Raw genomic sequence first — 26,098 nt, forward strand, 5'->3', positions numbered from 1 at the left:
TTTGCTTTTTATATATAATCTGTATGTAAACAAATACAGACGTTTATTGAAAACTGTCAAATATGTACACACATGTAAAAATACGGAAAAATAAAGTGGGTTATTAACATCGACACAGGTATTTGATGTATTATGTCATGAGCTCTCCTCAGATCAAAGCACAAAATAATTATCAGTCTAATTATGCACATTTTTGCCATTTAAGCAAAAACAAAACATGCATATTCAATGAACTGTGAAAACAGACCATATATGATGCGCACAGTGAGGACAATGATTGGGAAACCTCAGCAGGATGAAAGTGTTTATGGAAGTTGCTGTGATTGCACAGTTAGCATTCCCAAAGAGCTTTCAGCTGGAGCCAATGGAATAATCACCAATTTAAGTTCACTAAGGCATTACACATTTTTAAAAAAAGGGTAAATAACAAAGCACATGACTTCTATAGTGAAACAAACAACCACAAAAGAGCAGGGTTCACTAAAAGACACTATAAGTAGAGACTGGCAGCAAAGACGATGTCTCTCTTGATCTTTGTTATTCCTGCAGGGAGAGAAACACAATTCAAACTCTGTCACAACTTTTACATGAACAATTACAGAATCTAGTTTTGGCTTCTTCATAAAACGTAAATGGTTTGTTAAAAACATGCACTAAATGCATGCACTAAATACATGCACTAAATGCATGCACTAAATAAAGTTTATGATGCACAGGTGTACTATCAATGTAGTTTTAACAATACAAAAATAAATCTAACAAAAACCAACAAAAAACAGTGAAAAATGTCCAACTTTTTAAGGATTTGTCATGTTAGACTACATTTAGAAAGGGAGCTAATATTCATTCAAATGAAAAATTGGTGCAATGTGTTTCCTACCTTCAGCAAACTTATTCTCCAGCTCTGTGTTGCCGATGGCTTTAGATGCAGAGCACATTTGTCTCAGGACCTCCTCCAGACGACGCATGCAACGGATGATGCTCCCTAAAGAGAAATCCAGAGTGTAGATACATGTGTTAGAAATCTTTGATTATATATCTATCTATCTATCTTTTTTTGAGAGTAAATGTGTTCACTTTGTATCAAATAACTCATCTGACCCACAAAATCTGCCTCAAATAGAAAATATTTCCTAATACTGGAGAAAGGAACCAATAAATTGTGATCTTAATAATTAAACACCTGCAGATTGTAAGAGAAGTAACAAACCTTCAAAGACGTCGGTCATTTTGCAGATTTGAGCAAACGTGGCCCCGTTGGCCCAGGCATAAACCACGTCCATTAGGTGGGGTTTAAATTGGTTCAGATAGCTCTCTTCGTCCACCTCCAGCTTGGCGTCTGCTGACACTTTGGCGATGCGCTTTGCGCATTCCTGAACACAACAGAAACAGTGATGCTTTCATTTCTACTAAAGTTCACGCATTTAACAAGATACAGCTCCACTCTAATGCAGTCTCACCTGCATCTGTCTCAGCGGTGCAGCGAGCTGCTCAGTTAGTTTTGGCATCTCGCTGGCCTGGAGGAAAAAAAACACAACATCTAAATAATTAGTACAAGTACCATATAAATGTTAATGTTATTAAATCATAATACAGCATAACTCCTGCACGCATGTCTAAGTTTTTCAGAAAATACAGGAGGAATACAAGGAGGAAAGACATCAGTAATTATCTTAGCGAAGCATCAAATAAATTTGTGGAGGTTTATGAGGAAATTCCCAAACAATCTGAAGTCCATCCTTCTACAGTGAGGAAGATTATTCATTATCAAATGGAAAGACAGTTGCCAGGTGGGCATCCAAGCTAAATTCATAGCAAGGTCAGAATATGCAATGATCAGGGAAACTGCAAAAAATCCAAGAGCTGCATCTCACTCTATGGGAGTGTTGGCATGTTAAAGGCCCAAATTTCATGATAATTAAATTAGAAAAAGAATGAACAAGTATGCTTGTATGGAAGGACTACAAGGAGAAAGTGACTTCCCTTAGGAAGAACATGGCAGCATGGATAAGGTTTGCAAAGTTGCACAAAACAAAATGACTCATCAAGGAACCAAAGCATATCAGCAGCTCATATCACCTCTCACTAACTGGCAGGAGCGTAATGGAGGGGTCATGACTTTGCCTAATTTTACAGCCACTGTACCTGGGCACTTTGTAGTCATTGAATCAAGCACGATCTCCACTGTATATCGAAGTATCCTAGAATCAAATGTAAGTCTCCGTCTCACAACAATTTGAGATACTAATGTTATTTTCATCAGAAAGCTTAGGGCCTCCTAGGCTGCCGGTATCACTTTTATAAGCAGCCACATCTGCTCTTTAAATATTTATTGTGGTCTGGATTTTTATTTTTCAATACAGCAGTATTGAAGTCAGGTGGTATTTATACATATTCTAGTGTGCTATTTTGCATTCGAGCAGCTGTTTGGTCTGCAGATGCAAACTAATATTAACATGCACTTGATCTCAGTGAATATCTGTTTGGTGGCTCCTCTGAGAAGCTAATGTGCAGGATTAGAGGTATGTTCACGTCTGCAAGTTATCGAGAAGGTGATGAACTTGGCTCAATAAGTAACAAATGTACAATTTATTTTCAGGTGTTCTTCCGACCAACGCTGAAGTCCTTTAAAAACATGCTAATTGGCTAAAGTCCCCATCATCAACAGCTAAAATAGCAGCAGGTCGTCTTTAAAGACAACAGCTGTGCACTCACATGCGCACCGGATTTATTGGAAACATGACAGCTGCTTGTCATTATTCGCTGTGTAAACATTTGAAGCTGGCTAATAAGAGACAGTCCGATATGGGATTGAGGTCAGAATTTTCCCGTTCACAGGACTGAGCTAATGAGAAACCAATGAAAGTCTGTTTAAACATGTGCTGATGCTGGATCAACCTATTTTGAGAGTTTGGTGTTTGCTTTGACTGTAAAGCAGGAGAAGAAGCCAAGAATGTGAAAGCAGCTCGAACTTACAGGAATGGGAATAAGGTGTTTATTTTAGTGTTCGGGAAAAGATGAATCTTTGTACATCGAGTGAGTGATGCATTTGTGTTCGTTTGTCCCTACGTTTTCCTGGAAGACAAAGCAGGACAGCAGGGCGGTGGCTTGCTCAACTGTCAGATCATTGAAGAGACCGTTGAACATCATCTCAGTCAGCAGGAGCTCGTCGGCACTGGAGATATTTATACAGAAACTTAATTATATAATGACTTTGCTTCAATATCTTGATCTTTTCAAAACAGCAGCTATAAAAGAAATGTGAGGTGGAACACGGAGTAAGAATCTGCTTTTTTATGCTAAATATCTAATTGTAAGACATCAAAACAACAGCTAGGAATAGGAACTTTAGGTAACTCACGTAACCCCAGTTCTCAGGGTAGCATGAGTGAGATGCCCTTTTTGCTGGGGTGAAGTGAGAAAAACTGCTTATCTTTAAAAAAAAAAAAAAAAAAAAAAATGGCCACATAGTAGTGCAAGCTTCATAAGGTTGGGTGGCTGTCCAACGTGGTCGTTTCAATCATCAGCCAATCAGGATTGTTGTAATGGAATAAGGCTTTTAAGGAATACGCAAGCAGGTGCATCCCATGCTGAGGCATCTCACTCATGCTGCTGTGAGAGCCGGGGTTACACAAGTAACCGGAAGTTTTCAGGTTCATTTACATTTTCTTCACTGTCCCAGCTTTGTGTGTGTGTGCCCCGCCCTCCCCTACCTGCTAATTTCACAGGCGACCCGCCCTTTCATCTCAATGACGTCAGAGGGACTGGCAAAGCCAAGTCTTCGAAGAACTCTCTTTCTGCACTTCAGCTGGTCCATCTGCAAGATGGTTCGCGCTTTTTTGAGGTCTCGCTTGGCTGTTCGAACATCTGCTGCGATCTGAAACACACACAGTTATGTTATGCAAATTTCTTCATTTTTAACTTGTTGAACTTTGATTTCAGGGTTTCTTAAAGTCTCAAAAAGCTGTGTGATAGGTTCCAGTTTAGCACATCAGAAAACTTCAAGCAACTTTAGCTGTCAGAGTGATGAAGAGGAATGTGAAAGACAATTGCATCAGATGTTCATGTGCATGCTTATCTCATACCAACTATTTAATTTATCCACTTCAACCTCTTCTACTGTGTTTAACACACACACACAAAGACTTCACCAGCACTGCTCATCGATCAAAGACAGAAGCAAAGACTTCTCTGTAATGGTGACTGGATGTGTTGGTAAAGATAAGTGACATCACAGGAACACTTAAAGCTAAAGCTAAGACTTTTTAGTGCTTGTGCATCTGTAAGATGTGCTGAGTTCAGCCAGTGCTACCTGTTTGGCTAAACAAATAATATAAATGAGACATCAGAAATGGTAGCATCTGTAAAAACCAATAAAAAGATGAACCTGAGGATTAGCAGCAGTTTTGTTTCATTTTGGTGTTCAAAGAAAGCAAAATTAAATTTACTGGACCTCTGAATGTAGGAATAACATTCACAAGCGGTCATTTTTCCTGTTTGCCTGTATGTACATATTTGACCACAACTGAACAGAAAAATCCAATAAAAAGAAATCAAGTCTCATCTAACAAAAGGTACTTTTTGTAGATAAACAGGAAAGTTCAAACATTGAGAAATTAGAGTGTTTAGCTGTTATTTGTTATAGTAACCTGTTGTGGTATAGACAATACACCCCAATATCAATCAAAGCTACCAATAAATAACCCCAACCAAAAGTGATGTTTTGTTCCAACACAAAGGTGATAGACAACTAAATACTTTGTTAGTATCTTGTTGCGATATACGGCCCCACAGGGTAGTAACAAAGTGTTCAACAGTGTAAGAACCTTTGAATTCACTGAAACAGTGCTCAGAGTCGCTTCCAGAGAAGCCATGATCAAAACCATTACCAAGTCAGAGAAAAAGCAAAGAACAACAGGTTATAAATAAAAATGGCAAACTGGAGACCAATACCCACACTCATTAACTCAGTCCTAGCCTTCAGGCAGCTAATTCTCACACTCTTTATTTTCACACTCTTGATCAGCAGTGTGATGAGGCAACTGGTTAAAACCAGCCACATAGTTGTTCCCGACCGTATAGCATTACTCACGCTTACTAGTTTACAGCTGACACAGTGGATACCCCAGTGACAGTGATGTTTACTTACGCAAACATCACTTACCAGGCAAACACAAATGCAAATCATGCCACTACAAGCTAGGTTAGCCCAGTTTGCCACCATTTAGTTATGCTCTCATAAGGCCTGACAATTAGCAGGACATCCCATTGCTTGAAATTTGACAAAGTTTCTCACCAGAGCTTTCTTCTCACAGAGAGAATAGACAGATTCCAAGTTGGGGTCACTGTGCAGGGAATGGGTGTACATGCGGTGCTCAAAGGCCTCAATCTTCTGAATAACTTTCTTTAATGCAGGGTCTTTGATGCCCATGTCATCTATGGGGTCAAGCAGAGGAACACCATCTGGAAAACGTTTCTGCACCTCCTGTGGACAAAATGATTGGAGGGAAAAAAATGTAAATGATTCACACTAATATCTTCAACACCTTGAGAAATGGCTCTACTTTGTACCTGTATGGACTTGAGCATGAGCTGTCTGTTGTCGTAGGGCCTCAGGTCTTTGGGGATGTAAAGACGAACTGAGCTGACAGAAGTGAGGAGATGGAGCATCACTGGAACCACCTGGGCAGAAAAAGGTGATTTTAATTATGGCGCTCCCATTTGTGTATATGAAGTTATGTGTGTTCTTGCGATTGCTCCACCCACCTGCATCTCTCCAGTCTCCCCTGGAGCGGCAGGTTTAGCAGCTTCAGTTGCAGCATCTTTCACACTGTCCTTACTACAGTGGACCAAAACCTCCACGACATACAGCGGCTCTGAGTCTGTAGTCGTCTAAATGGGAAATGTGTGTTAGTCATAGCCACGGGACCTTGGATTCATCTACAGGTGCCACTAACTTACCTTAACATTAGTCTTCTTGCAAAAGTTTACAACCACTCCCCAGCCAAAGTCAGCATCCTCATTTTTTACCTGACAGATGAAAATACAGACTTGTTAAATGATGTGAAAATCTTCCATTATTACTGCTGGTCTAAGCGTAAAGCAGTACCTTGACAAGTCGCCCAGGCTGTAAGAAGGGCAAGCAGTATTTGGGTTTGTGGATGAACTCCTGGATTTCTTTACTCAGTTTGGCCAGCTGCTGTCTGATTTTAAAGTAAGTGACCACACTCTCTTCATTGGGAATCTCAATGGTGTGGTACTGCTCCTCCAACTTCTTAATTTCTGCACAAAAACAGTCATTTTAGATTCATCTTAGAACTAGATCACACGTAATTCATACCAGACAACTGAAGATGACACTGTAAACAGTCATCATACTACAAATATACATATACATGCTATTGAAGTCCGTGATTGCTATTTGTGTTCATATTTGTATGTCTGTCAGTTACTACCCAAGTGTGTAGTGTGAACAAGTGCATACAGAAATGCTTACTCTCCACTACACCAGGCAAAGCCCTGTAGTGTTGGAACTGGTAGAAAGACTTCTCCAGCATGTATTCTGGGTTGATCTCCTCCACACGCAGCAGGTTGAGCACCATGTTGTAGGTTAAGTGGAAGGCACTGTTCAAAGGATCTGCAGAGCCCTGCACAGCAGGATTAAAATGGTTAAAATGATTAAAATGTCAGCGATTCCTGACAAAGAACAACTTAAGAATCACTTTTAAAACTTTGGATTCAGTGGTTAAAATAATGCTAGGGACTAAAAAACCTGAAAGTGATGGTAAAAAGCATTTGCAGCAGCCTGGTTAACAGTACCTTGAGTAGCTGTTTACCCACAGCTGGGCTCATCTTCTCATCCACCATGAAAATAACAATCCCTCTGTCGTCCATTCCTCTCCTCCCAGCACGCCCAGACATCTGGATATACTCACCTGATGTTATCTAGACAAGGTGGGAAGATAAATTATATTATAGAACGTCTATGTACATGTGAAATATATGTACAACTGAGAAACTGGTTAAAACAGCATAAATGAAGGTGGTAAAAACAAAACACTGAACATCTGCACATTTATTCAATTACTGCCTAGGCAATTATCTGCATTGCTATGAATCTACATCACTCATCTACTGTTCATTGAATCACACATGGCACTGACTAAGCTCCACATTTTTACCTCTCTTTGCAAAAAAAACCCAAACAAGAGTTTAAATGATCAGATCTTCATTTCACACATTCTTGAGAGCAGCTCTTGAGTTGGAAGAGAGTTTTTTGAAGAATGAAGGTGAAGTGTGAGTGCCTGTGTGGAGTTTTGGCACCATCAGAGGCAACAGATGTTTCTGATGAACCTCTTGGAGGGCAGTTTCACTCTCTCTCGCTTAGAGCTGGGCGATATATCGAGTTTTTAAAACATATCGATATATTTTTATACGAGATATAAGATGTGACAATATCCTTTATATCGATATAGTCTATGTTACGTTATAATTATAGTTGTGGAGCCGCAAGTTTGCCTCTCTTTCGTCCACTTTTGTCTCTACGCAACGTTACTCCGCCTCGCCTTCACTGAAGACAACTCCCCCTCCTCCCCCATCGCTTCACGTGCAGGCAGCGACAAGACGGACACGGCAAATCTCCGTTAACGAGTTACTGTGCATCGCCCCATGCGTGGGGCTGGACGGCGTCAACGTGCTAACGCGCTAACAGCGCTAACCCTAAAATCCTTTCATTCTCTCAAAAGTTGATAGCGCGCCTTATGTATGAATTCTGGTTGTGCTTGATGGCCGCGAACCGATTTTATGTGGTACACGGCGCTCAGCAATCTGTCAAAATGTTTGAGTACGACTTTGGTAAGCTACGGAGCTGCACCGCTTGATAGGTTGTCGGCGCATTACGGCTACCGAGGAGCTTCGCGGAGTGATACGTACTGTGCATCAACGTAATATTACCGTATTGTGTGTGTATAAGGACCATAAATGGCACCTGTAAGAGACGTGGTTATGAAGCGGATTTCAAACTCCAGGCTATCAGTCACACAGCAAAACTTGGGAACAGAGCAGCTGTAAAATCTGTCTGTCTTTGTTATTACGCTCAGCGTCTTTTAGTTTACATTTTGACTGCACAATTGTGAGCTCTTTGTTTAGCACAAAAACAACCTTGTTTTCTTTTATTTATGGAGCATTATTATTTAATGAATGCTCATAATTTAATTTTGAGTAATTTTTCATGTACATCTGTGCTGTATGTTAATAAAAGTGCCTGTGTGACATCTGGGACACAGCTTTGACTAAGAACTCTTTTTGTTCTTACTTTATGGCTTAAAAAAAAAAATATCGAGATATATATCTTATATCGCCATCCAGCTAAAAAATATCGAGATATGAATTTTGGGTCATATCGCCCAGCCCTACTCTCGCTCATTCTCTTTAATCCCTAGAGCACCCCCTTGTAAACAATATGTGGCTATTTATGTGCCAATACAAGCTGCAACGCTTGAAGACCTTATAAAGGCTTCAGAGCAACATGCTACATAACAACTGCACACTTGACAGAGCAGCTTTAAAGCACAATTTATGGCGAGCTCTGCATTTTACTGGCCTCAAACAGAAGCCATAGACAGACAGATATCTTTCTGGAAGTGCAACTTTTCCAAACATCCATACTAATACTGCTGCTGAGAAAATTCTGTATTAAAGACATAAAAGAGGGGGAGACCATTGTGTTTGACTGCGTGAACTTACAAAGCGGTGATTCTTGCCATCAAACTTGCGTGCACTGGTGAAGAGCACAGTGCGAGCTGGCATGTTGATGCCCATGGCGAATGTCTCTGTGGCAAACAAGGCCTGCAATGGAAATAAGGAGCATTAAGCTCATCTCAATATTTACATTTTATCACTTACAAATAGACACTGATCCTCGAGGACTAATAAACATGTTCAAAGTGTTCCTCATAAAACATTTGGAAAGCCATTTTCTTTCAAGTGCAAAAAGATTGGAGCCGCCAAGAACAGCCGATCAGGCATAAATCTTAAAAAACAATCAAACAAAAAGAAAAACCAACACAAAAGCAGGATTTCCCGTAAAGTTTGGAAACTTGTCACAAACCATTTCTATTGGTTTGTGACAAGTTTCCAGTCTGCATTGACTAAATCTTAAAGTTGTGATAAAAAGCCTTTAATAATTACCTGACTTGTGTCTAAGTCTGGATTACAACACGCTGAAACATCTGCTTCTCCAGATGTAAGAGTATTTCTAATTATGTTCTTTTATTTGCCTCCATTTTAGCACATTTTCTTCATTTCACAGTGTTACTGCCATAACAACCAGAAATGACCAACAGCTAAAGTGTAACTCTGTAGTTAAAGTAAAAAGACTGAAGACAAGACTGAAGATAGGCACACATTATCATGAACTGGACGACTGGTTACTTTAAATATTAGTTTTAATTACACTTGAACAGACTCTCTCAAGGATTCCATGTCAACATATTCATCAAATCCATTAATATGACTATGTACTAAACTTTTGCGCAAATTAAGTATTTCCCCTAAACGTCTGTTACAAACACACTTTTGAAATTTTCAGTCCTGCAGAGACAGACAAATCTCATTAAAGTTAGAATCACCAGTACCTTGAGGAGGCCTTCAGAAAAGAGGATCTCTATGGTCTCTTTCAGGATGGGCAGTAGGCCTCCATGATGGATCCCTATCCCCCTCTTTAACAGTGGCAGCACATGCTCGACCTGAAGAACACAAACAAGCTCATTACTGTTGAACTTCTCTCTCAGTGACCGTTTTGATCACAGCTGACGAAACCAAAACCAACATAACCCTTGTAATGGAAAAGTGTGTGGTAGGGTTGTGCTTTGCCGTTGCTCGTGTTGTACCCAATAACAGCTACTAACGCTGTTACTGGGTACAGGACTGATTTTAACAGGACTCATCACAGGAGGAAACAGTGAAGCTTTTTGCTAAGATTTTACAAGGTGTTAAGATCAGGTTCAAAAACCATGTTTAAATAAATAAATAAACCCTTGACAAGCTCAGAGAAAGCTGAGTGTGAGAGCATGTAGAAACACTTACCTGAGGCAGTTTCTTGTCCTCATCTGATAGACAGTCCACTGCATTGTTGAAAACCTCCTCCACCAGACGTTTCTCATCATCTGTAACAAAGAAAGGAGTCAAGTTTGAGTGATTTTAAAATATTATTCAACACATAATTAATCCTGGGAAATGTGGGGTTAACGTGGACCAATGGAGATAGGGGGTTTTGGGGAATTGCCTACAGAGAAACATCAACCACTCAGGAATTGTGCAAGTCTCTGTTGACTTTGGAGTTTTTGTGCCAAACACATTATAGTATTTGCTGTTGCTGGTGGGCGGTCTCTGTCCATCTCAGTCCATGTGGACTGGCCCTTATTCATGGAACCACTTCAAGTCCAATAATTACATTTGTAAGGGGATTTTGCTGTAGCTAAAAGCATAAACAAATAAAATACTGAAAACTTCTTTCTTGCAAGTCTTGCAACATCAAAGGTGTTGACAACTTTATCTCCTTTTTCTGACGTCAGACTGTGTGCTGTGTTACTGTTTGTAGGCCTCTGGTTGGCCAGCATTTCTAGATGATCAGAGTTATATCACCACCTGTTGCTTCGGCATCAACAGCATGCCAAAAATGTTTTGCATTTTCATGTGGAGAGATATTTTTCAAAACAAACATGGAAAAAAAACTCATTTTAAATAAGACCTGTATATATGTGGATATACCCTTTTTCTCCGATCTACTGAAATTATCTCAGTATCTACAATTTTTCTTAAGAAAAACAAAAAACAAAAGCTTTACTGAAACCACAAGAACACAAGAAACTTGTGAAAATGAGGAACTGTCTTTGGCACAGTGTCTCCATTTGTTTTGTGCAATACTGATAAATGTTTGGCGATCTGCACTGGATTTCAGTGCTGGAACAGCTCAGTGTGAAAACAAACCTTCTCATTTACAATAATGTCACTGGGCAGAAAAAACAAACTGAAATGGGGAAGGAAAAGATCTCCCACTTAAGATTTGACGAGCATGTTTGACTTGGAGCAGGTGGATGTGAGCCAAGCTCAGTCTGCTGCTGGACTGTCTCCAATCATGCGGAGATTTATTCTTATGAACCAACTCCTCCACTTATCCGTTGGACCAAACAGCAGCACCAACGGTGAAGGCACAATAAGCCACACTGATGGCACTCACTGGGTGAGGAGGATAAAATTACATTCCCTGCCAACAATTTAGCAATGTTGATTTATTTGCCAAATCTCATCTTCTTCCCCCGCTCTCTGAACAGTTTGTCACAAAAACAGGTGGTGTTGATGTTTCAGTTGGCAAAGAAAATCCATTTGCCATCTCAAAAATCTGCTCACTGACTGGTCTTGTGACCTGACACCTCATAAATGACAAATGCAGTGAAGCTATTGGTCAAAAAAAGCAACATCACTGTATAATAATATTCTCATGATCAAATTATAAAAAGTCAATCATTTCTATTCTTATTAGAGGAAAAAATAAGCTTTTAATCTGTAATATTCAGAACTTGACTGACAAAGAGTCTGACCTCACCTCATTCAGCACACAGAGCTACAAGCCAAATGCCAGAAACACATCCTTTGATATTAATCTATCAGCTTAGGTGTCAGCAGTAAACTTTCAATTATTCACACATTGCACTTATCAAACAGCACGTTTGCAAAGACCTTCTCAAAGTCTATCGGTGCTTTCATGACTGCAAACAACTTAACTTGACTGACTATACTGCTACTCTCACCAGAGACATGGCCGCACGCTTTCGTGGGGAAAATACTGACACACACACACAGATTAGAGTTTCCAGGAATGCACATACCTCTGTTAAAGTCCAGTTTAGCCACCTGCAGAGCGTAGGCCTCACACTCTTTCTTACTGAAGCTGAAAATAATCACTGGCTGGAAGTTCCTCTCCATGATCATCTTCACTATCTTGAACACGCTTGATGGGCCTGATTAAAGTACAAAGACATGCAATCTTATATGAATTACTGAATCAAAGATTTTTACATTAAAATCCAGCAAACCCACACACCTTTAGTGCCTCCTTTCCTTCCTTTTGGATCCCACTTGGCACCTCCGCTGCTGCCCCCAGAATCCCCAGCATCTCTCAGCACCTGCATAGCTGTGTTGAAATTGTCCTCTCTGAATTCTCCCTGGAGAAAAATACAAACACAAAAAAACGTCCTGAATTATACATTACCTTATAGCAGCTGTTTCTAATTGGTGCATCCAGATTTAGAATACACAAATTGTTATTTTAGCCCCACTTGTGTAAAGCAGAATTATCAGTGAAGGAGATGAAGCCGAGTCCAAAGAGTTATTCATTCATTTCTTCTGAAAAGCCCTAATGAGTGTTGTTTCCACGTGTCCTTACATTTTCATCAACAACCAGGTGGAGTCCATCACCCCCTGCTGGAAAGATATAGTGTTGCAGTGGAGTGGGGCGGTAGTCTGTGTAGACCACATGGCATGGCTACAGGAGACATTAGAAAAGCATAAATCAATAAACAAGAAAAACTACCCTAAGTCACTCATTTAAACTGTCACCTTCTCACTTAGGGACATTATAAGAACTTTAATTATACTATGAGGCAGTACAACATCCCACCTGCTTGTGTAAGTGACAAATCCACTCAGCAAACTGTTTGGCATTGGGGATGGTGGCTGACAGGAAAACATAATGCACATTATCGGGAAGAAGAATGATGGTCTCCTCCCAAACCACGCCACGCTCTGAAATACACAGACCAGTGAGACGTGTTACCAACCAAAAGCCATCATGTGACATTTTTTTAACCACAGGGTTAAAATAAACTTTAATTCAACTGAGCCTTAAGTGCTGCTGTTGAGAAATCAGTAAATGAAAAGTCGACAAAGAAGGTATAAACACTGATTTTTCATGCAATTGTTTTACTTTGCTTCCATTTTCATTCACGGCCTCAACTGCACCAGACTGCAGGAAATAAATCGCTAGAAAACATGTTAACGTGTTTACTTTCCTGCGTTTTCTCTATTTCAAATATATATATTTAATTTGACAACATGCCATGTGCAATTTTTTTTCAACAGCGTATTAGTAATCTTAGAACATATATTGTATGGACAATTGAAAGCTGCGGGTCCACACCTAATCTTTGAATTCAGACATTTCTGGTGTTACTGCAGGTGTGTAAAATCATTCCTAAAGCCATGCAGTCTGCCTTTGTAGAAATAAAATGAAAGGGTTGTTCTAAAGGGCTCACTGAATTTGAATGTGATGCTGTAATAGAATGCTAATGTTGCAGCGAGTCACTGTGTGAGGGATCCAAGTCAAGTATCCATCCATAACTTACTCATGAATTCTGTTTGTACCCAGGAGAAAATCTATTTGATTCTTGGATGTTCAAAACACACTGATCTGTAATTTTACAGATCGTCTGCATCACTTTTCTATTTTATACCCACCCGTGTCTCTCATGTAATGGATCTCATCGAAGATGACCCACGCCACTTCCCTCATGATCTCAGAGCCTCGGTACAGCATGCTCCTCAGAATCTGGGAGAGAAGAAGTTTATCATTGACCGACCTCTGGATTGAGCAGCATCAAAAAACACTCTTCAATAAGGATATAACTAGCAAATGTAATAATGTCTCAACTCCACACAAAATTGTTTTTTTTTTACCTCTGTTGTCATGACGAGGCAAGAGGCAGTGGGGTTGATGGTGACGTCACCTGTCATCAGTCCTACATCTTGAAACTCTTCGTACATCTCTCTGTACTTCTGGTTGGAGAGAGCCTTGATGGGGCTGGTGAAGATCACTCTCTGCTTCTCCCTGAGAGCCAGCGCAATGGCATATCTGCAGAAAGATATCAGAGAAAGCCATTAAAAAATGTTTTTAAAGAACTATGAACACCTACTGAGCACAACTGCTGACCAGTCTTCATGTTTTAGTTCATATTAAATGAAAAATGTTTAGAATACCTGTTTTGTTTTGGTTCAGTGTTATGACCAATCAGTGGGCTATAAGGGTTCATAATATCTCTCAGTGCTGCTTTCCAGCGTGTCAGTACATTTACCAAGAAGGCACTGATACAGCACAACAGTGAGTATCATCTCTAGTCTCTATAAACTGTTAATGGTCAGCATCACATTTTCTGTAGTTTGAGTTTAAATTCTAAGCTGTATTTTAGCCAAATATAATCAACTGGAATGAGGAAAAATGTGATCGCTCAGTATAAATTGTTTACTGATGACACTTACTCAGCACAAACAGTCTTCCCTGCAGAGGTGTGTGCAGACACAAGCACAGACTGGTTGTTGTCAATACATAATATGGCCTCCCGCTGGAAGGGATCGAGAACGAAAGGGTACTCCTGCAAGACGAGTAAGATGTATCAGAACAAAAGGAAAGCAATCCCACGGTAATGTCAGTTCGTGAAAACTCAGACTAAGGCCCCTTATACCTTGGCTGCTTTTCCCACTCGTGGTTTCAGAGGTTTATATTCCTCACTGGCAGGAAGAGCAACCTGTCAGGGAAGTACAGAAATGGCAACAGTTATCATCACTATTTTTTCTGCTTGTTTATTTAAAAATGAATAAAATTCTTAAAAAACCAAACAAAAAACAACAGATTTTCTTTACCTCATGTGAACATCCTTCCACTGTTTCCACTTGCTCCACCTTCACCTGAGGCATAAATTCTGCAAGACTGAAAAAAGAAAGAAGAAATAGAACAAACTCTGATGTGAATGAACTCACATAATCAAAATGTTTATCAGAGGGAAAGTGTGATTCGTGTGGAAAACGACACTCAAGCCTGACATTAACTGGCAAAATGTGAGCTTATAACCAGCTCTTGTTGTTTAGCTGGGTCCTGTCAGCTGTCCGGAGACAGGAAGGTTCTATGTCTAATATGCTGACAATAACTGTGATGATATCAGGAATAATAAGCATAATTATGCACATTTTCATGTGTTAGAGCGCGCTCTTCGGAGCGCAGGTGAGGAGGAAGAGGATGACATTTTATCCAGTTGCAGGTTGCATTCTCTTTCCTTCACATTTTCACTTCATTGGTGTAGAGGAGACCTTCTCAGAGAACATCTGAAATAACATTTTGATGATGACACCTCCTATATTTCTAATTAGAATATGACAATCATATGTAAGCCCTGTGATAGACTGGTGATATGTGCAAGGGGTAACCCACATCTCTTCACCCTGTACACCTCTGACTTCTGCTACAACTCTGAATTATGCCACATTCAGAAGTTTGCAGACGACACAGCCATCATGGGGTGTATCTGGGATGATCAGGAAGAGGAGTACAGAAGTCTGGTGAGGAACTTTGTCGCATGGAGTCACACAAACCACCTGCAACTCAACACCTCAAAGACTAAGGAACTGGTTGTGGACTTCGGGAGGTCTAGAGCAGGTCCACTGCCGGTTCAGATAGAGGGGGAGGAGGTGGAGGTGGTCAACAAGTACAAGTACAAGTACCTCGGGCTGTGGGTGGACAATAAACTGGACTGGTCATGCAACACAGAGCACCTGTATAAAAAAGCCCAAAGCCGACTGTACTTCCTCAGGAGGCTGAGGTCTTTTAACATCTGCAGGAAGCTCCTGAGGATGTTTTACCAGTCGGTGGTTGCTGGAGTACTTTTCTATGCTGTGGTGTGCTGGGGGAGCAGCACAGCAAAGAAGGACTCATCCAGGCTGGAGAAACTGATCAGGAGGGCTAGCTCTGTGGTCGGCATGAAGCTGGACACTCTGGTGACAGTGGCAGAGAAAAGGACATTAAAGAAACTGATGGACATTATGGACAATGCCAGGCATCCTCTGCACACAGCCATTAACAACCAGAAGAGTCTGTTCAGTGACAGGTTGCTTCTCCCAAAGACAAGAACTAACAGACTTAAAAACTCCTTTGTCCCACACGCCATCAGACTGTTTAACTCCTCTCTGGAGGGGAGAGGGAGGGGAAACAGGAGGACAAAGGAGGGGGGAACAACTAAGCTGTAGTGCCTCTTCACCTCACTGTGCAATACCTTTTGTGCAATACTTTTGTAAATAGTCAACAGTGCAATAGACCTCAATACTTGAAATGTGCAATTCACTTGTATTTTTATTTTTTATTCCTATTTATCCCCTTCGTATATTTTATTTATATTGTCTCTGTATTTATATATATATATATATATATATATATATATATATATATATATATATATATAATATTCTGTAACTCTGTAACTTCTGTCGGTGCTGTGCTTTTTTGGAAATCGAATTTCCCAGAGGAACCCACCCGAGGGATTAATAAAGTTCTATCTAATCTAATCTAATCTCATGCTATGAGACCTGGGATAAGCTGCTCGATGATAAATGCGTGGATAAACATTCACAAGCAGGGATAATTTTAATATTTCTAATAATATGAAGCTGGTTTTACATCACTTTTTTTATGCTGCTGAGCATTTTAATAACTGTGTCCACTAACACCCTGCATGAACACAACAAAGCTTCCCTTCTTACTTCAGTTCATTCGCCGAAACTGCCTCATGTCGAGGTTTCTTCACAAACACCACTTCCTCTCCACCATCACTGTCTGCCTCTCTCTTGACTCGGGCAGACGGACCGACATCTCTGTCTGTTTCATTTTTGGCTGCAGCTTTCCTATAGAGAGCAGAAACACACGAGCTGTTAGCCAACATGCACGATTCACCAATTCACTTAGCTACAAACTCGTGTTCAAGAGAAATGGGCTCAGAGTTATATATGCCATAATATTGTTAACTTTAAGCCCAATAAGCCTTTTTTTGTCCGGTGTTTCTTTAACGAACCAATGGCTGTTACTATGACTGGCACAAGCACCCATGGCACTACCGTCCTCGCGGAGAAAAAAACTTTCCAAAACAAACACAAAATTTTTCTCCAGAAAATACATATTTACCCCGGTTCTGCCGCCACACTCGACGGTACTTTTTTATTTGTGGTATTTTGTTGTTCATCGTCAAACACGCTGAACAAACCGTCTCCAAAGGTGTCAGCCATGTTTGTTAGGGGCACACTTCCCACAATACAGCACGAGGTTGTTTTCGGGTAATACTTCCGCTACGGCAACTGTGCGGGGCAAAAGGGGAGAAAACGTTTTCTCAGGTTCGCTCTTGATTTGATATCTTTACATCTGTCCGGCAATTCGCCGATGTCTTCCCATCACTCAGGCACATAAAGGACTCAAAAGCGGGCAGCGTTTGGATGACCTAATGGGGGGGAAGAAGAAGAAATCGCCACCGCAAGCAAGTGCTCCAGCCGCACCGGGGAATGGAGTGGTCGAGGAGCCGAGGAAACAGGCAGCCACCAGCAAGCCGGCTAAAGACAGCAAATCTAAAGGTGAAAATCACTCACAGCGTGAACATTTCACTCCACGGTTAAGGCGTTTGCACTGTATTTTCACTCCAATTAATAAGATTTTAGTATGAATTTAGCAGGCAGAAATATGGAGCATGACATGGGTTAATCACACATATTTTCCTGTACTATTACTGGATTTACTTTTCTTAACATCAACAGGGGCGATTCTAGGTTCAAACTTTTAGGGGGGCTCAGCTCCCAATCATAATGTCATGCATGTAGTGCCTTGTAATTAATATTCATGGAATATGCTGTTTCCAAATGAAGTTAAAGAACCATTTGTGGCAAAACACATAAGATTAGAATCATGCACAGCATTATTTCAGTCTCTTAATCACATAGAGGCGGTCCACTAAATCATCAAGCACTTTACCTTCCTCTTGGGTTGGGATCGACACTGATCCATTTTTAGATTTTAAAAGCATAAAAGTGCCTTTTAAATTGGCTTATTACATGAAGCCTTTTTGACTTTGTCGGAATCTCTGTTTAAACAAAACAAAAGAAAATTTAATTTCACTAAATTACAAAAAGCTCTGGCGAAAATTATGACCTTTGTGTTGTTGGGGTCTGTTTCAACCCAGTTATAATATAAGACAATAAAACAATAATTAGTGCCAAAACGGAAATCATAAACACACTGTGAGCTCACTAACACAGTCAGAGAGAAGTTAGGGGCTTCTCTCTTTAACTGTTTGTCTCCTTCCCTGAACAAACAGCCCCCTTTATCCCCACTGCTTCCCGGACACAGTCACCCGGATGGAAATGGACAGATGTGTACAGAACAACTCAGTTTAGTCGGTTCCTGGCAGAATACACATCTCCGGTTTGCAGCACAGCAATATGGATGACCCTCATAGAAGGAGGACAGTATAGATTATCAACAGGAGGACAAAGATGCATCTGATCTTGAATGAAAAAGAAGTCCATGGTGACATTTAGAATGGCAGTGATGAGGAATAACTGGATGCCTGCACTGGTGTTCTTGTTGAAGTGTTGAGATCCTGCAATGAGACTGCTGATAGTCTTTAGGATGCTGACAAGCTTGCTCCCATCAGGGATGTCTGGGTGAGATGGGTGCAGCTCCTTTGTCTGATGCTCAGACCAGGGCCAGAGGTGACGTAAGATGAACGTTTTCCAACTTATACTCCTTCTGGCAATACATCCAGCAAGTCAGGTAAATACGACTTAATGTGAGGGATGCAAAAACCAGCTGTGCATGGAATCAAAGATGACTGGAGGATTTCGAAAGGCAAACCGGCGAGTGGTTAAAAAAACAAAGGAAAACATCTAGTCCTTGATTTGACTACTGAACTGCGGGGACACAGTATCACCTATGACAGTTTCTTTACCATCTCTGATCTTGAACAAGAACTTCTCAGGATGAAATGTACCATGGTGGGCACAATAAAACAAAACTTAACAAAACAAAAGAAACCTGACCTGCCCCATCAGCTTCGCAGGTAAAGGGCCGAGCTCCACTTTCTTCAAAATATGCTTTTACAGACACTCCTGCAGCTGCTCCAAATTGTCCAAAAAAGAAAGAAAAAAACTTTTGAAAAAACTTTTTTTTTTTCCCTTTTCTTGAGGTAAATATGTAAAATAAATAAATAAATAAATAAATAAATAAAAATAAAAAACTTGACCTGTAAGACCACAAGTTTTACTGTAATTAATAATATAAAAATATAGTTTTTTTTTAATTCTCTTGAGGTTCAAGTTACCGTTTTTGTTTTTGTGTTTTTTTTGTGTTTTTTTTAGATAACGTGAGGTATGCTGTAAAACGATAGGGTCTGGGGGCTATGCCAAAAAATTAAATCAATATTATCTTGGATAAGGTAACTGATAGGTAACAAACATATTGGAGGATGAAACAGTGTTTTCAGGGTATTTTGGGGGATATTTTCCAACCTGTAAAACAATAAACCTGTTAGTAAATCAATGACATGATTTATTTATTTATTTTAAACGTGAATAGTGGATTAACTTGAAGTCTGACGCAGTGGTGTCTGTTTGTTGCTCTGTCTGTCCTCACTCCAGCTCCGAAGACCTACAGTCTTACCAACACCGCCCAGGTGGACACTGGTGGGGTCTCCGATAAGTCCATTCTTAAAGTAAGTCAAAAAGCTTATTATATTGTGTCAAGTAGCTTTCACGTTTAAAAAAACAACTTGTATTATTATAACACTGGGTGTGATTTTTACCTTTCAATAAAGGTTGCTATCCAAGCTGACCTGGAGAAGAAGATTATCAAATTGATCAATGAGTTCAGACAGGAGAATGGCGACAAGGGGCCCATATCAGGAAGACTTACAAGCAAGAAGTTGCTGGTAAATACAAAACACTTTGGTTCCTTCCAGCTGACTCACACTGAGTTTTAGTGTTTTGCATCCCTGCTGTTTTTCTCCTGATGTGCTTTCAGGACCTGTACACAGCTCTACAGAAGTTTAACTTTAAAAGGGAGCACATTGAAGAGGCGATGAAGAGTAGCATCCTGTACGGAGGAGATCTCCATTCTGCTCTCGACTGGCTCTGCCTCAACCTTAAAGATGGTAATACGGCATCAGCAGGCATCCAAACATCATTATCGTCATCATCATCGTGGGAGTCCTTAAAGGTAGAAGAGTAACTTTCTGGATTTATGATCTGTTTTGCTAGAGGAGCTGCCAGATGGTTTTAGCCAGCAGATGCAGGAGGAGAGTCAGAAGAACCGGCCTCGATTTCAGCCTCCAGTCCAGCAGAAACCTGCAGCTCAGGACCCTAAAGTGTCAAACAACACCACCCGCAGAGAGATCACCAAGGTTTGTACAGAGAGGGTGTGTTCGACGAAAAGGTGGTGTTCTGTCAAATAGTTTCTAAGTGTGTGTGTGGTGCTTGGCAGGCCACAGAGAAGGATGAAGCTGCCAGCATGAAGGATTGGATCTTAAGGTATGCAGAACAAAGCAGTGAAGAGGAGGAAGAGGAAGGTGGGAAGAAGACATGCAATCCTGAACTGGAAGAGAAGTTTGATCCAGTAAGTACAATCAGAGCCACTGAATTCTGAGATTCTCTTCATTTACAATTATAAGAGAAAACAGACACATATTCCAAAATGTTAAACTAAGGCTATGAGATTTTCTTACCAGCCTTTGTATGATGTTAAAAATGTGATCGTCTTTTGAAGTAAATGTCATTTAGGAAGTTGATTTTTCATCAATATGTCTGTATTCTTTTTTGCTGTGTAGAATGACAGGTATTTGATACTGACTGCTCAGCTGTTTGACGCTAAAGAAATGGCAGCTGCTGCCAAGACCAAAGCAGACAAGGCGGGGCAGAGGATGGCACAGGACAGGATACGCATCATACAGCAAGGTGTGTGTGCGTGTACATAAAACTAAGACAAAGCTGTAAACTCATTTTGCAAAAGAAAGCGTTTACATACACTCACAGGCCACTTCATTAGGTACAGTTTGCTTGTATCAGGTTGGACCCCTTTTGCATCCAGAGCTGCCTTCTTCGTGGCATATATTCAGCCAGGTGCTGGAAACATTCCCCAGACATTTTATCCATATTGATATGACAGCATCACACAGTTGCTGCAGGAAGCTTCCATCACAAGATGGGCACACTGTGGTCATAAAGGGATGGACAACATGTGGTGTTTAAATGATGCTTAAATGGTACCACAGGGCTCAAAGTGTGGCAAGGAATTATCCCCACGCTATTACCATCACCAGCCTGAATCACTGACACAAGGCAGGATGGATCCATGCTTTTATGCTGTTTACTCCAACTTCTGAGCCTACCATCCGAATGTAGCAGAAGAAGTCAAGACTTATTAGGCTGGGTGATAATTAGGTGACAGGAGTGGAATCTGGTGTGGTCTTCCACTGCTGTAGTCCATCTGCTTCAAAGTTTGACATTTCGTGCTTTCCCAGATGATCTTCTGCATACCTTGGTTGTAACAAGTGTCTGTTTGAGGTACTCTTGTCTTTCTATCAGCACAGAGCAGTTTCTGGCCATTCTACACTGACCTCTGACCTTTGGCATCAACATGGCATTTTCACCCAGAGGCCTGCTTCTCACTGGATCCTTTCAGTTTTTCAGATCATTCTCTGTAAGCCCTGAAGATGGTTGTGCACATGAGCAATCTGAATGATCAGATGGTACCAACATGCTCGCTTTGAACTCCAGGAAGGTGTTTTGACCATGTTTGAATTACTGCCATGTGATTGGCTGATGACATGTTTGTGTTAAGAAAGCAGTTGAACAGGTGTCCCTAATGAAGTGGCCTGTGAGTGTATACTATTTCCTGTGGGGATATTTAAGTTGTTTTTTTAAAATTGAACACGGTGTTTTTATTTTCTAGAAATGAAGCAGCTGGAGTCCCACCCTATGTTCAATCCAGCCATAAAAGTGGTGGACGCCCCTCAAAAAGAAAAGAAAATACTTCCTGCGAAGGAGGACAAAGAAGAGCTCGGCTTTAGTTTATTTGAACAAGCTGAGAAGGACCCGCCGGCTGAGAAAGGTACACGGGTACACTTTGTGAGCCAAACTGACACATAATAGAGGCTGTGCGTGTTTTATGCATCGTATATTAGCTTTAGGGAATGTCACAGTTCAGGAAATTGTGTGCAACTGCAAAAGCATGCTTTATGGATTTAAAAAAATCCATTCACAAAACTGAATACCGTAACATGTAAATGTGAGTTTGTCCTCAATGATGATCTCTGCTCATGGTTTGGGTGAATCGTAATAATCTGCACAGGTGGTCAAAGACGTTGAGGGAAAATGTCCTTCATTTGTGTAAGGTAGAAACGTGTAGGATGTTTATGTTGTTCACAAAGGTGCACAGAAGAGGAAACATTTTTTACACGTTATTCAAAGGGGACCTATTATGCTCAGTTTACTTTTTTTCACTTATGTGCTAATAGTGTGGCTTTGCAGGATTGATGGTTCATAATAATCCTTCTTTATCTTATACTGGACCTTAGTGCAACTGATCATTTCATCTGCAGTCTGAAAGAAGTCATTGTTGCCACGTTTAATCAGCATCCAGTGCGTTTAATGAATGCATCAGCTGATTTACTGTAAATAAGGACAAGCATTAAAATGTGCACTGTAAGATCCCTTTGAGAATCTGACCTTTTCTTACTTTTCTTTCTTGCAGTTGTGAAGAAGAATGAGCCCAAGGACATCCGCAACTTTGACTACACGGCTCGCAGCTGGACCGGAAAGTCTCCCAAACAGTTCCTTATTGACTGGGTCCGAAAGAACCTGCCAAAAAGCCCGCCGCCTGCTTTTCATAAGGTTGCTTGCGGCAGATACTGGAGATGCAAGTGAGTGTGTCTCCGTGCTTCTGGTTTTTGGTTCACGTACTTGGCTGTTTCACGTATTCCAAGTGATGTCTTTGCCCCAGAGTGCGTGTTCAGAGGCCAGATGATGTTCTGGAAGTTTGTCCCACCATCCTGACAGAGGACAGCATGCAAGCTCAACATCTGGGAGCCACTCTGGCACTCTACAACCTGGTTAAAGGACAGGTAGCAGTCACAGCGTACATGATGCAGTAGTTTTAGGGGTTTGGCCTGCTACATTTTGGCTTTGTTTTATTCGTCTTATGTGCGCGCAGTGAATTCTCTCCCCTGTTATTCTCTCACAAAGTCGGTGCACCAGCTGCTTCCTCCAACCTACAGAGATGTGTGGCTGGAGTGGAGAGACAGCGAGCAGCAGCAAGAGGAGGAGAGCCGCACTGCTGCCAACAAACCTCGAGACCAGTTCATCTCCCGCCTGCTGACCAGACTCAAACAGCAGCAGAACCAGAGCCAACGGCAGGAGTCTCAGTCCCAAGGTAAGCATGCATCGAGCGCAGATGGTGATGAAGAGCCAGAAGAATCATGGGAGAATTTGGCCGGTCTCGATATCGGGGAGAAAAGACAAGAGCAGGAGGACAAGAGTGAGAAAAGAGGTGGGAGGAGGGAGGTAGCTGATCTGGAGGCAGCCAGAGAGCTCTTATTAAAGCTGAAGAAGTCACCGCTCGCCCGCAAACTGCAGGTAAATACGCTTTAACTTCTCCACGTTTGCACTGAATGAAGCCGTGTTATTAAACGTGCGTCCCACCTTCAAGGCAGAGCGAGAGCAGCTTCCCGTCTTTCAGCACCGACATCGAGTCCTTGAGGCTTTGCAGCGCCACCCTGTGGTGGTGGTGGCCGGCGAGACTGGTAGTGGGAAGAGCACTCAGATTCCTCAGTTCCTCCTGGAGGACCTGTTGACCGGGGGAACAGCGGCACAGCCCTGCAACATCGTGGTGACTCAGCCACGCAGAATATCTGCCATGAGTCTGGCGTGCAGAGTCAGCCAGGAGCTAGGCTGTGAGGATGGACCAGGGTCAAAGGTGAAAATGCTTATTTTTTTCTTTTTTTCTACATGTTTATCACACCGTAGCCTGCCGTACTGACCCCGTTTCATCTTGAATTTAGTCGTCATTGTGCGGGTACCAGATCCGGATGGAGAATCAGTCCGGAGACTGGACGCGCCTGCTGTACTGTACCACTGGAGTTCTGCTGAGGAAGCTACAGCACGACCGGCACCTCACCTCTCTCACTCACATCATCGTAGACGAGGTACTTACTTACAGCTATGGATGCATTTCTTCTCATCCTCCTTCTTCTTCTTCTAATTCAGCATATTAAACTCCATCCTCTCAGGTCCATGAGCGCAGTGTCCAGTCAGACTTCCTGCTAACCATCCTAAAGGATGTTGTGATGAAGAGATCTGATCTGCAGCTGATCCTCATGAGTGCCACGGTGGATTGTGACAAGTTCTCCAACTACTTCAACCGCTGCCCAGTGATCAGCATTCCTGGCAGGACCTTCCCAGTGGAGGTAAGACAAGCTTTACCAGTTTGTTTTCATTCAGCATCCAACCGTGGACTCCAGGGGTATAAGCACTGGAGGACTTTTCTTTTTTAAGTCCGTAAGTTATGAAGTTGTCTTGTTAGCCTATCCTTCCTGTTATTCTGCTGTCTGTCATTTCTGACCTTAGGCATGACCAGAGTATCTCTAAACTTTTAGTTGCTGTAAATCTTGAGGCTTTCAAAGATTTTTTTCTACTCTTGTCTCCGTTTAATGTCAGCGAGAGTGGATATCCTTACCATTTCAGTCCCACTCACCCGCTGCTCTAAAACGTTTGTTTACAAGGGGGAGCCAATTGGAAAAAAGATAACTTAAGGGAGGAGGAGCTAAATTGGCTTGCTACTGACGATTAATTGAGGCGCTGCTCCAAATCCAGGGTTACTGGGAATGAGGCGACTCTAAATAAAATTATCCATCCATTTTCTTCCACTTATCTGTGTCCGGGTCCCCAGATAAACACCGAATTAATTAACGTGTCCTGGGTCTACCCCCGGAGCATCCTCCTGCTAGAACATTCCCGGAACATCTCATCCTAATCAGATGCCTGAACTACCTCAACTTGCTCCTTTCAATGTTAACGAATAGCGGTTTTACTCTTGAATGAGTGAACTCCTCACCCTAAATCTAAGGGAGAGGCTAGCCATCCTTCGTAGAAAGCCCAAAATGATAGAACTGCAAATGACGCTGAATATCAGGGATGACCTGTATGTGTTTCTGGCCACCATGAATGAAAGTAGGGAGCAAGGATAAGGCCAAGAAGCTTAAACGTTTTCAACAATGTGTGTGTCTTTGTTTATTCCTTCAGGTGTTTCATTTGGAGGACATAGTGGAGCAGACGGGATACGTCTTAGAAAAGGACTCAGAGTACAGCCAGAAAATTCTTGAAGAAGAAGAGGAAGTGACAATCTCTGTCACACAAAAAGGTGGCAAGACTTTGCAGCACCAGGTAATGTCGGCTATCCTTACCATTTTGTCTTGTCCTTTTATGCCTCACCAGGACTCTGAAACAAGAGTGGACTGTCACTGTCCTGTAAATTATTCCTAAGTATGAGCTCATCAATGTGCGCCCCGTTGTTCCAGGAAGTGATAGTGAGGGACTCGTCCTCGGGCTGGGACCTGGGTCCTGACCTCGACCACTTCAGCAGCAGGACCCGACATGTGCTGCAGTATATGAACCCTAATAAGATCAACATGGACTTGCTTGTTGACCTCATAGACTACCTAGGTACACAAACTGGCAGCATTTGTCACAGATTCATTCATGTTCTCTATATTAAATATGAAATATCCGGGGTTTGGTTTGTTTTTTAAAACTTTGTCCTGTTTTGCTGTTGGTGCCGCTGCCAGACAAAGCTCCACAGTTTGTGGATGTGGATGGAGCCATTCTCGTGTTCCTGCCAGGTTTGGCTCATATCCAGCAGCTGTTCGACCTGCTGTCCTCAGACAAGAGGTTTCGGGATAAAACCAGGTGGCGTGCACGCACTGATCAGTAATCTAAAAGAAGTGGTGACACAAACTTCCCCCTGCCTCACTGTCACGTTTGTCTGTCTTGAAGGTACCGGATTGTTGCTCTACACTCGACCCTCTCATCGAAGGATCAGGCCGCTGCCTTTACAGTGCCCCCTAGTGGGGTTAGAAAGGTACTTCAAAATGTTCTACAATCATAGAAACAGTCAAGGAAATACAGTGGGGCAAAAAAGTATTTAGTCAGCCACCGATTGTGCAAGTTCCCCCACTTAAAATGATGACAG

General features: G+C 41.6%; 2 protein-coding genes across 2 annotated transcripts in view; one reads left to right on the forward strand and one right to left on the reverse strand.

Annotated features, from left to right (window-relative positions):
* On the reverse strand, positions 1 to 17,235 carry mtrex (Mtr4 exosome RNA helicase). Its single transcript, XM_085414162.1, has 27 exons — positions 17,000 to 17,235; positions 16,582 to 16,722; positions 14,695 to 14,761; positions 14,517 to 14,579; positions 14,314 to 14,426; positions 13,735 to 13,909; positions 13,516 to 13,606; positions 12,680 to 12,804; positions 12,446 to 12,544; positions 12,104 to 12,224; positions 11,889 to 12,020; positions 10,087 to 10,166; positions 9,636 to 9,746; positions 8,746 to 8,847; positions 6,820 to 6,945; positions 6,497 to 6,647; positions 6,110 to 6,282; positions 5,962 to 6,030; positions 5,767 to 5,892; positions 5,572 to 5,682; positions 5,297 to 5,485; positions 3,714 to 3,877; positions 3,070 to 3,175; positions 1,461 to 1,517; positions 1,211 to 1,373; positions 881 to 985; positions 1 to 543 (listed from the first exon to the last, which is right to left on the reverse strand). Exons 1-27 carry the CDS (start codon positions 17,098 to 17,100, stop codon positions 491 to 493), a joined length of 3,114 nt encoding a protein of 1,037 aa, XP_085270288.1. The 5' UTR covers positions 17,101 to 17,235; the 3' UTR covers positions 1 to 490.
* Positions 17,171 to 26,098, forward strand: part of dhx29 (DEAH (Asp-Glu-Ala-His) box polypeptide 29) — a 14,356-nt gene continuing 5,428 nt past the window's right edge. The window contains exons 1-18 of the mRNA XM_085414161.1: positions 17,171 to 17,439; positions 19,498 to 19,571; positions 19,674 to 19,787; positions 19,880 to 20,009; positions 20,116 to 20,258; positions 20,339 to 20,470; positions 20,682 to 20,808; positions 21,806 to 21,964; positions 22,607 to 22,775; positions 22,856 to 22,976; positions 23,098 to 23,487; positions 23,561 to 23,827; positions 23,913 to 24,056; positions 24,141 to 24,317; positions 25,153 to 25,293; positions 25,428 to 25,572; positions 25,695 to 25,815; positions 25,903 to 25,987. Of these exons, the coding sequence (XP_085270287.1) occupies positions 17,313 to 17,439; positions 19,498 to 19,571; positions 19,674 to 19,787; positions 19,880 to 20,009; positions 20,116 to 20,258; positions 20,339 to 20,470; positions 20,682 to 20,808; positions 21,806 to 21,964; positions 22,607 to 22,775; positions 22,856 to 22,976; positions 23,098 to 23,487; positions 23,561 to 23,827; positions 23,913 to 24,056; positions 24,141 to 24,317; positions 25,153 to 25,293; positions 25,428 to 25,572; positions 25,695 to 25,815; positions 25,903 to 25,987 (2,766 nt within the window). The 5' untranslated portion in view covers positions 17,171 to 17,312. The remainder of the gene's footprint in view (positions 17,440 to 19,497; positions 19,572 to 19,673; positions 19,788 to 19,879; positions 20,010 to 20,115; positions 20,259 to 20,338; positions 20,471 to 20,681; positions 20,809 to 21,805; positions 21,965 to 22,606; positions 22,776 to 22,855; positions 22,977 to 23,097; positions 23,488 to 23,560; positions 23,828 to 23,912; positions 24,057 to 24,140; positions 24,318 to 25,152; positions 25,294 to 25,427; positions 25,573 to 25,694; positions 25,816 to 25,902; positions 25,988 to 26,098) is intronic.

This window comes from Rhamphochromis longiceps, linkage group LG7 (genome assembly GCF_057381845.1).
Source record: "Rhamphochromis longiceps isolate RC_006_pf linkage group LG7, R_longiceps_female_GT1.1, whole genome shotgun sequence".
NCBI classification, from domain to species: Eukaryota; Metazoa; Chordata; class Actinopteri; order Cichliformes; family Cichlidae; genus Rhamphochromis; species Rhamphochromis longiceps.

Bases quoted from the DNA above. Each gene is read 5' to 3' on its own strand.
- mtrex (XM_085414162.1), bottom strand. From the start codon at position 17,100: ATGGCTGACACCTTTGGAGACGGTTTGTTCAGCGTGTTTGACGATGAA. The intron at 16,723-16,999 runs GTAAATATGTAT...TGCTCTCTATAG, and splicing joins AGTGTGGCGGCAGAACCGGG to GAAAGCTGCAGCCAAAAATG. The intron at 5,683-5,766 runs GTGGGTGGAGCA...TTTTCTGCCCAG, and splicing joins GGGAGACTGGAGAGATGCAG to GTGGTTCCAGTGATGCTCCA.